The 10,316-nt window shown below is 47.8% G+C and overlaps 1 protein-coding gene across 2 annotated transcripts; it reads left to right on the plus strand.

The window, feature by feature from the left end:
• Nucleotides 1-843: 843 nt before the first annotated feature.
• Nucleotides 844-10,041, plus strand: EXO5 (exonuclease 5). Of its 2 annotated transcripts, XM_061604785.1 has the most exons (6): nt 1,098-1,186; nt 1,442-1,544; nt 2,881-3,149; nt 5,125-5,229; nt 5,319-5,491; nt 5,922-10,041. In XM_061604785.1, the coding sequence occupies exons 2-6, from the start codon at nt 1,465-1,467 to the stop codon at nt 6,390-6,392; spliced, it is 1,098 nt and encodes a 365-aa protein (XP_061460769.1). In that variant the 5' UTR covers nt 1,098-1,186; nt 1,442-1,464; the 3' UTR covers nt 6,393-10,041. The 2 variants fall into 2 exon arrangements, with proteins under 2 accessions (XP_061460768.1, XP_061460769.1); XM_061604784.1 differs by lacking the exon at nt 1,442-1,544 and having other exon boundaries at nt 844-1,186.
• The last annotated feature ends 275 nt before the right edge of the window (nt 10,042-10,316 follow it).

The raw sequence follows: 10,316 nt of genomic DNA on the forward strand, positions 1-10,316 counted from the left end.
TGATGTTTTAATTGGAAATTGGTTTTAAATTGTTTAGGACTGTGGTTTGTTTTTGTATATGTATATTATGTATAGCTTTTTGTTATTGTAAGTCGCCTAGAGTGTCCACTAACCTGGACAGATAGGCGACCGATAAATAAAATATTATTATTATTATTAAAGAATCTTCTTACTCATTTCTCAGACCTCTTTCTGAACTGAAGGGTCAAATCTGTAAAGAAGTTTGGAGCAGCCACATTAAACATAAGGGCAGGGCATTCCAGGCAGGGAACTAAGAACGGAGGTTCTGAGAGTAACCATTAGCAAAGCCTCCTCTGCCCGCCCCGTCCCCCCCCCCGCCAACCCTGCTTGGATATGGATGTCTTTGCAGAAGATCCCTAGTCAAGCTTTACCAACAGCACAATCCAAACTATATCTACTCAGAAGTCGGTCCTGTTGAGTTCCATGGGGGCTTAGTCCCTTAGTACGTGTGTTTAGAATTGCAGCCTTCAGGAGCATCCATCTTTACTCCTGAATGGTCCCATCTAACATCTCCACAACAGTAGGCTCCTTTCTTCCTACAGTGGCCTTCTGGTGAAAGCACTTAAACCCTGGTGAAAAGCACTTCTGGCCTGAAAACACTTAAACCCTTCTTGCCGAAAGCAAGTAGGCTAGATTAAATGCTCCCTACCCAGGCTCCATCTTTTAGCTAAGATGTCTAGCTTAATTTCCAGTCAGATATTTTTTTTAATTGTATGCTCCAAGCTACTGTCGTTGATGCTTAATGTATCATGCTTAATGACATCACTTAGGCCCGCCCCATGACATCACTAGGGCCCGCCTCTAAATTCTCAGGTTTGGGGATGCTTCTGACCTGGCAACTCTAGTACAAAACCCGCTTCAGGTTTTCAGAGGCTCTAGCAGGCTCTGAAGTAGGTGTTACTGAAGGAGGTGTTGCTCTAGTCAAGCGCTTATTTTTTTGTTTGAATGGGAAGAAAAGGGCCGAGCTAAGAACGGAGGTTCGGAGAGTACCATTAGCAAAGCCTCCTCCGCACCACCCCTCCCTTCCCGCCCTCGCTTGTAGGCCCCGCTTGTAGCGGCAGAAAGAGAAACAAAACATGTCTGGACTTGACTCCGGATTGGAAGGAGCTGCGTCAGGATTCTCTGATCTGAGCGACTCCGAATTCCTGGAAATCGAGGAGCCGGAGTAAGCATACGCCCCCCGCCATGGCATTTTCTTTCTTTCTTTTTGGCTTGCTTGCTTTGGATCGGCAGCCCCACCCGCTCACCCTCTGCTTCCCGCTCTCCCGGACATTTGCTCGGGGGTGGTTGTTTCAGAAACCAGCTGCATTTGCATTTACTTGCTGGTTTTTGATTGTGTGACGTTGGAATTCCACCTTCCTGCCGTGGATCCCTTTATCTCTCTCTCTTCCCCCTTCCCGCACCCGTTTTATCCTCACAGCAACACTGCGAGGTAGTCTAGAGATGGCTCCAGGTCCTCTAGTGAGATTGTGGGCTGAGCTGGTCCTGGCTAAGAGACAACAATGGAATTCTGTGTTTGCTCAGTAAGTAAGCCCCATAGAGTTCAGTGGGGCTTGGGTAACCCTGATGCTTTAACCCTATAGCCACTTGCCTGGGAGTAAAGCCTCAGTGAATTCTGAGTAGACACGTATTGGATTGCAGTGTTCGCCAGGTCAGGTGTGAGGAAACTTTGGCCCCTCTGGATGCTGCTGAACTACAACTCCCATCATTCTAGGGCATTGGTCTTGTTTGCTGGGGCTGATGGGCGTTGTAGTTCAGCAAAGATCTGGGTGACCTTAGGCAAGCTGCTTGCTCTCAGCCCCAGTGGAACTGGAACTGGACTGCCTTCAAGTCGATCCCGACTTATGACTACCCTATGAATAGGGTTTTCATGGTAAGCGGTATTCAGAGGGGGTTTACCATTGCCTTCCTCTGAGGCTAGTCCTCCCCAGCTGGCTAGGGCCAGCTCAGCTTGCCACAGTTGCCCAAGCCAGCCCCTTCCTTGTCTGCAACTGCCAGCTGGGGGGCAACTGGGCTCCTCGCATCTATGCTGCTTGCCCACGGCTGTACGTGTGGCAGGGCACATAACCTCTGAGCCACTCGCTGTGGGGCTGATCTTTAGCTGGCCCTTTATACCTAGGAGACACAAGCGGGGATTTGAACTCACAGACTCTGGACTCCCAGCCAGGCTCTCCTCCCCACCGTGCTATACCAGCTATCTAGGATTTTCATGAGGCTGCGAGGCAGTGACTGGCCCAAAGTCACCCAGTGAGCTTCATGGCTATGTGGGGATTCGAACCCTGGCTTCCCAGGTCATAGTCCAACACCTTAACCATTACACCACACTGGCTCTCCTCAGCCCTAGTATGGAAGGTTAATTCTGACAGGATTGCTGTCACAAGATGGCATAGGTGAAGCACTTTGAATGCTTGAAAGCACCATCAAAATTATTAGGACTGAACCCAGCTCTCTTCTTGCCCTAGTTTGACACTTCAGTTAGTCCACCACACTGTCAAATAGATACACCTTCAAAGCATTTTTTAAAAGCAAGAAACCTAAAGAGACAACCCCTCCCCCCCAACCCCAATAAGACACCTGCAGAACACTGAGTGTTGGAGCAGGAAGAAATGGAGTCTCTTGAAAAAAGGCATGGTTCTCTGGCAGGTTGGAGCACTGAACAGGGGCACTCCACACCGCAACATTTTGTTTGCATTGATCACTCAGTGAAACCTCTATGCATGCCAGCTAGGAAGCTGCAGCCTGCTGTTGCCCAGCTTGTGGGTACCTTCCCTAGAAAAGATGGAAGGAGAAAGCATGGAAGATGTGGGTGAGGGCGTAGGAGAGTTGTTTGAATTTTGTCTTTATTGTAACTCATTCCAGGGATTCAGAAAAGCTGAGCTGTTCCATCGGCCATCCCCCAGGATCCGGGCCTGATGATGTGGCAAAAGAGAACTTGCTTGAAGTGATAAAGAGAAAAAGAAGTCAGGTGCCTCTCGAAATGTTCCACCTGCGCTACCTTTCAGTCACAGATATATCTGCTCAAGTGTGGTGTGAACAGCAAATAGTTTATAGGAGAGAGCATCCGAATCTGCTGCTTCCTGAAAATACTGCACTGCTGGACACAGGAAAGAGCATTCATCTCGCCAGAGGTACTGATCTTTGTGTTCTATTCCCCACAACGTGTTTTTCTCTCGAACAAAGCTTTTGATTTATAGCAAGGGGACAGAATCTATGACCCTCTAGACCAGCCCAGGAGATCCAGTGGCCTTCCAGACTCTGTCAGGCAACATCCAACAGCATCCTGACCATCGGCATTGCTGGCATGGACTGATGGAAACTGGAGTCAAAAAGTATCTAGACAGCCACAGATTCACAGTGGAGGCTGGCATCCTCGGGCAAAGTGGGATGCCACCCCACTAAATTCAGTGGACCCTCAGGCAGCTTCCACCTGCTTTCCTGCCAGGCCCAGCGCTAGCAGGCAGCCAGGTTGGGCACTGGCTGAGGGCCCAGCAGTTGAGTCAGCCCCTCCTCGCCGCGAGCTGGCTGTACCACTCTCAGTCAACCCCCCCTCGCCGCGAGCTGGCTGTACCACTTTCCATGTTGCACTGCCGCTGCCTGGGGCTTAAATAGACCTGGCCATGTCAGCATTTTGGGTGATGGTTGGCATGTTGGTATAGTGTGCTAATATGCTGACATGGCCTGGCTTATTTAAGGCCCCCAGCAGTGCCACCACACTGCCGCTGCCTTCGAAGGCCCACTGAAGTCTGGTGTCCAGGTGCCGGCCCTGCTGCCTGCCTTCCACGGCACTGCCTATCAGTTTCCTTCTTCCCCTTAGAGGGAGTCCTTCTGCCCTTGTAGAACTCAGCAGGGAGGAGGGTGTTGGTTGTGTATGTTTGTGTTGCTTAATTTCATTTAAAGCAGCACCACAGGAGCAGAGTAACAGCAGATGTTAAAATGCGAGTGTGCCAGCGTGTGCGTGCGTTTACCTAAGAAAGCAGGCTTTTACCCTGCATCAGCATCACTGAGACTTGAGACTTAGTAAAGTAAGAAAAGCTACTTTATTTATAGAAATACATAGTAGATAGAAAGGCAAACCTTGTTCTCACTAACTAACTAAGTTGGAGGCGTAACACCCAGGTGTAGGAGTTAGCCCCATGGCTAGGAGAGAGAGCAGAGACAAAGGGATGTCTCCTCTCTCCCGGACAGTCACAGGAGGAAGGAGTGGAAAGGGCAGAAGGAGGAGGGGCAGGTAAGCTTCCCTAAAGACGTCACAGTCTAGCGACAGAAGGAAGTCAGTCAGAGCATCACAGGTAAAGGTAAACAAGCCTGTTCATCTGGAGGACCCTAGCTCTATCTCACTTCTGGAGCACAAAAAAAAAAAGAACAAAACAGGAGTTGCTCTTGCCCCACTTCCAACAGAGGGTTGGGGACAAAACTAGAATTAGTTGCCTCTGGTTCCACCTGCTTTTGGGCTCCCTGCCTTCCAACCTACTAGGAAACTGACCATGGAAGGGAGGAGGAAATGGAATATCCCAGAAGAGGGCTTAGCTGGCACATTGGGATAAGGTTCCATTAGACTTGTCTTGATCCCAGTTACATTGGGATCACGAACAACAGCACTCTGCACCACATTTTGATGCAGGTCTCACTCGTCCCATCAACTTTCTAAGAAGGTGATCACCTTCAAAGAAAAACCTTAGCAGAAACTATTTTAAAGCCCTCTTTTCTCCGGTTTTGAAGATGGGTCTTTAAGACGGCTGACAGCTATCTTTTTCATTGGGTGTTTAGCAAAGAAGTTATCTGAGAGTTCTTGCAGAGGTAACTGGTGTTCACTGTGACTGGTATGGCGGGAGTCAGGGAGCCCAAATGGTAGGTGGAGCCAGAGCCAATGACGGCAGAGCCGACTCATCCTCCTTTCTGTTGAGTTCTACAAAAGCAACACTGAGACTAAGAAGATCTATCCCCTGGACTGGCTGTAAGTAGGAATGCAGGCTTTGGGGTGGGGTGGGGGCACTGTCAGAGAGCAGATGGAGGTTGGTAGGGCAATGCCTCATTTGGCCTAATGGAGCTGCCTGCACTGGGTAATTGGTTAATGCTTCTCTTCCTCTTTGGTTTTTAAATCAGAGTTGGAAGACCATGACCTGGTGATGGTTCACACCACAAGCCAAGAAGATTCCTGGGCAATCAAAGTGCTGAATCTTCTGATAATGCTTCGTATCCTACAAGCAGGTAAAGGGCTTCGTTCAAGTCATTTAACCTTCCACCTCCCTCTGGGACTTATTTTTTTTTGTTATTAATGGTGTCCTCTTTCATGGCAGGTCACCGTGTACGAGAATTTCCAGTGTTTGGAGTGCTAGAAGACATTTTTGTGGTTGGGATCATTGACCAGCTGGGTTATACGGCTAAAGGAGAGCTGGAACTGAATGAGCTGAAGACCCGGAATCAAGCCTCCATGCCTTCGGCGTCGCAGAAAAAGCGGGATTATTTTCAGGTGAGCAAATAAGCCATGGGCTACAGGAGGCCAGCCTAACTTCTGAGTTCCCCAGCGAAATGGAGCCATGCAATGTATCCTTCAGGGGCAGAGCCCCTGCTTTGCACGCAGAAAGTTCCAGACATAGGACTGGAAAACAGTTTGGACCGGTGGGTCAGAAGGTAAGGAGCCGATCTGTTTGGCCACAGATTCCCCATCCCTGCTGCAAGCACTGTACCTCGTTGTCGCTGCTTTGCTATGCAGTACTGTTCTGTTAGTATGGTTAGTGGTTTTGAGCATTTAGCGCCAGTGCACTTTCCTCAGCACAGGTGCAATACCTGCACCCGTCCAGGTGCTCAACTTAACAATCTGCCCACAGCATCCTGCAGCTTCCGAGGGAAGCCCCACATAGGCCATAAATAGGGCTGATGTGTTGTTCCATTCTTTCTAGGTCTTTCTGTATAAGTATATCTTTGATGCCATGATGCGAGGGTGCCTGACATCTGATAGTTTCATCCATCACCTCTGCCTGCGGCCAGAGCAGCCGCTTGGACCCCACGTTCAAGAGCAGGCTCAGAGAGCGGGTTTCACCGTGGGTTGCTTCCATGACCTCTTGGAGCTTCTCTTCCTCAACTTGTTGCTGCTGGAGATCCCTCCCATCGACCGCTTGCAAATTGAGTACATCCACCAGGAGACCGGCACCCCACTGGGCACGGAGGTCTTGGCTTACGACCAGAATGATGTCCGAGCCAAAGTGCAGTATTTCTTAGCCTACTGGAAAGGGCAGCGGGACCCCGAAGGTGTGGATGTTGAGGACGCTTGGAAGTGTCGCTATTGTGCCTACTCTAATGTTTGTGTGTGGCGGATGGGTGAGAGCCGGAAGCCCAGTAGAAAGGTGGAAAGAGTCCAAGTGAAAGAATGATGGATCCAGTGATGGATTGCAAGGGACTTTGGAAAAGACTCTGCTGTGACGTAGGGCTTTGTCATGATGGTAGAAAGAGTTCAACCCCTACAGCTTTTCTTCACTAGCTCTAGAGGAAGGAAGCATCTCTTTGCCTGCACTGCCACCCCACTCCCCTCCCCCCCCCACAAACCAGGCTGGCTATGGGATTGCACACTGATGCTTTATTTAATAGCCTGTGCATTCATTTAAGTGTCGGTCCAGGGAGGGAGAAACTCTGTCCCTCCATTTGTTTTTGGATTCCCAGCTCCCATCAGCCCCAGCCACCATGGCCTAAGGGGCAGGCATGTTGGCAGTTGCAGGCCTCTGGAGGTTCTGCATCTGTGGTTTCCGGGGTTCTTTTCTGTAAGTCCGAATTGCTTTATGTAGATAGCCGAGACACTCACTATTCTGCTGCATCATCTTCCAGAAACTGTTCCTTTTATTTGGTAGCAGTAAAGCTGTGGTTCTTGATACGTCTTAATGCAGGAAGACACACAAACCAAAGTTAAAATGGTGTCTCAGAATTGCACAGCAGTAATGACCAGACACATTTTGCAAATTTCTTCCTCTAGGAGTGCTTTGCTATCCTCAGCCAGGTGACAGAATAAGGCTTTCTCAACCTTGGACCCTCCAAGGTGTATTAGGCTGCAATTGCAGTTGTGGAGGGGACCAAGTTGGTGAAGGCTGGAATGAGGCTTGGGGCACCAGGTTGTGAATCTCAGTACTCCTGTGGTGACCACACATTCAACCACCTTTTAGATTCCAGTCACATCCACACCATACTTTTAAAGCACATGGCTTCCCCCAAAGACTCCTGGGAACTATTGTTTATCCCTCGAAGATCTACAATTCCCAGCACTCTTAACAAGCCACTAAACTTGAAATCTCTCTTTCAGCATGGCTGTTAACAATGTTTAGTTTCCTTAAGAGGCCCATTTTGGGGGTTTCTGGTGGTTGTTTGTTCCAGAATGTTGCATACAAAATTATGGCCAATATTATGATATACAGTGCTTGGATTTGATGATTTATCATTTATCGTTATGGATCTTTTTATGTAATTCAACAAATGTACATGTTCTTAAGCCCTGCTTCATTCCTCAGTGGTGTAGTTGACTCAGGGGGTCTTAGACCCTTTACTTTTTTGGGACCAGGGTCCCAATGTCTCCAGCATCCTATGAGCCAAGTTCTTTCAGCAAGAAAGGAGAGTGGGTTAGCCACTGCAAAGAGTCTTCTAACATGCTATGTTGTCCTTTCCTGCTGATTTGGAGCCAGTAAGACTCTTCTCAGCAGCTAACACTTTCATGTTTTTTGGCTCCTAGGGATGCCTACATTAACAAGGATCTCATTCTCAGAAAAAAAAGATGGAAGTGGGTGTGGCTGTGATTATCGTGAAGAGCCCCTATGCTTCTGAATTTGCCACTACACTACTGTCATCCCTGTCCTGACAAATGCAGCAATGCTATTGCACCTCTCAGCACACACATACACATACAAACACCACTGCCACCTACAGTGGCATACCAAGGGTGGAGCGGTGGGTGCGGTCCACCCCGGGTGCACTGTCAACCAGCAAAGCTTTTGCCTCCTTTCCTCTTTTAAAATAACTTTTTCATACATGCAAATGAAAAACACAAAATGCCGAGGCTTTGTGGAGCAGAAGGGCTGAATCTGTTTTTTTTTGCAGAAAGACAGTTTCCTAAGAGGCACACAGAGACAGCCGACCAGGCACTACACTGGCAAAGAATGTTGTGCCCCCCCCCCCGGTCAAATGAAGCTCAACTTTACTAGAGTTTTGGACCTTCCGGCTTCACATGAGTGTTGATGAGAGCGAACTCGAGGATTTATCAACAAATGTTAAATCAAGAAGTTAGGAGCCCAATTATCTTTTATTGTAAAGATAGCGGGGCGGATAGAGATAGTAAAGGCTAAATCCTTCCGGGCAGCGATCACCTCCTTCCCTTCATAACATTCTTAGGCTCTTTACCCGTTTTAAGAGGTCTTCTGGGTGGTTAGTCAATGCTGTGGCTTTCTTGTCAATTTCAAAGAAGCTACTGCAGAAAACTCTTACCTGACTCAGCCCTCCCTGTTTTTTCCCATACAGGCATAGATCAGCCTTCCCCAACCTGATCCCTACCCCTGTAGGATGTTTTTGCAGGCACCAGGTTGGGGAATGCAGGTCAACTGTGGTCCTCCAGATGTCAGTCTGCAGTTTTCATCAGCCCCACACCTTACATGCCCATGGCCAGGGATGATGGGACAACTTCTGGAGGTCGCCCATCCATGCATTAAAGTGTATGTCCTTTGGTCAAGGGGAGGAGGATTGGGGGTATGTTTTTATATATCAGCCCACAAATTGAAATCTCTTTTTTCAACTACCCTTCAAGAATCTCATGAAACCGAATATTAAGACTGCCGCATTTCCATGTGCAGTTTAATGGCCATGTGTACCTCATCTGCACGACCCTGTTTTGACTGTAGTTATTCTATTGGCGATTTGCTACCGGTGCTGTTAGTTTCCGTCAAGGATGACTGCTGCAGTTGTGTCTAGCAGGAGTTACTTTACAGCTATTGTGGTTCTGGGAAAGCATGGTAGGCATTATTATACCACCAATGGTAAGGGAGGAAGAACGAATTGCCACTGATTCCAGATTTCTGAACCACCAAGGTGTGTAATATCGGCTGAGTTTTACTGCCCATATTTAAAAGGAGTTAACAATGCAATCCTATGCTTGTTTGCTCAGGAGTAAACCCTGCTGTGTTCAGTTTAGCTGACTCCTAGGTACGTGTGCATTGGATTGCAGCCTAGCAATACAGTCCTAACCATGTCTACTCAGAAGTAAGCCCTATTGAATTCAATGGGGCTTACTCCCAGGTAAGTGGTGTTGATTGCATCCTAAGGCTGTGTGCACACCATACATTTAAAGCATATTATTTCCCCCCAAGAATCCTGGGAACTGTAGTTTGCCCCTCACAGAGCTACAGTTCCCAGCATCCTTCATAAACTGCAAGGGATTGCCACGGATTGGCTGTGTGGTCTTGGGCAAGGCAGCCTTTCTCAGCCCTAGTTCTCCATCTGTCCTGTAAAGATAATAGGGACCTATTTTACAAGGTTGTTTTACAGGCAGATGTAAGAAAGACTATCCAGCAATTTGCAAATTAAAGCACCTTCCTCTTTCAACAAGCCTTTTAAGTAGAGACCTTATCCTAGTCTGCGTCTGTGTTGGAATTGCTTTTTAACATGTTTTTAAACTTTTTTTAAAAAAGATGGTTTTAAAGCTTTAAAAAAGTGTTTAAGGATGTTTTGTTTTAATATATTTTAAAGAGAGCCAGTGTGGCGTACTGGTTAAGGTGTTGGACTGTGACCTGGGAGACCAGGGTTCGAATCCCCACACAGCCATGAAGCTGACTGGGTGACCTTGGGCCAGTCACTGCCTCTCAGCCTCAGAGGAAGGCAATGGTAAACCCCCTCTGAATACTGCTTACCATGAAAACCCTATTCATAGAGTCGCCATAAGTTGGGATCGACTTGAAGGCAGTACATCATCATCATCAAAGTCTGTTTTTATGATGTTTTAAAGTGTTTTTAGTGCTTTTGTTTGCCACCCTGGGCTCCTACTGGGAGGAAGGATGGGATATAAATCTAATAAAATAATAAATCAGTACTATTTCCTTCCTGGAGCAATGCCTTGAATTTGTTTCTGGGAGTCTTTAGCCGAGGAACTGCTATCTCTGCCAGGGATTGGCTGTGTGGTCTTGGGCAAGGCAGCCTTTCTCAGCCCTAGTTCTCCATCTGTCCCGTAAAGATAATAGGGACCTATTTCACAAGGTTGTTATACAGGCAGATGTAAGAAAGACTATTGTTATTGTTATTTCTACTAGTAGTAGTAATGGTAGCTTCTTCTC

Source organism: Rhineura floridana, chromosome 21, assembly GCF_030035675.1.
Source record: "Rhineura floridana isolate rRhiFlo1 chromosome 21, rRhiFlo1.hap2, whole genome shotgun sequence".
Classification (NCBI taxonomy): domain Eukaryota; kingdom Metazoa; phylum Chordata; class Lepidosauria; order Squamata; family Rhineuridae; genus Rhineura; species Rhineura floridana.

Excerpts from the sequence above, each read along its gene's own strand:
- EXO5 (XM_061604784.1), top strand. The coding sequence starts at position 1,098 with ATGTCTGGACTTGACTCCGGATTGGAAGGAGCTGCGTCAGGATTCTCT. Across the intron at positions 3,150-5,124 it reads GAGCATTCATCTCGCCAGAG|AGTTGGAAGACCATGACCTG; the intron begins GTACTGATCTTT and ends TTTTTAAATCAG. Across the intron at positions 5,230-5,318 it reads GCTTCGTATCCTACAAGCAG|GTCACCGTGTACGAGAATTT; the intron begins GTAAAGGGCTTC and ends CTTTCATGGCAG.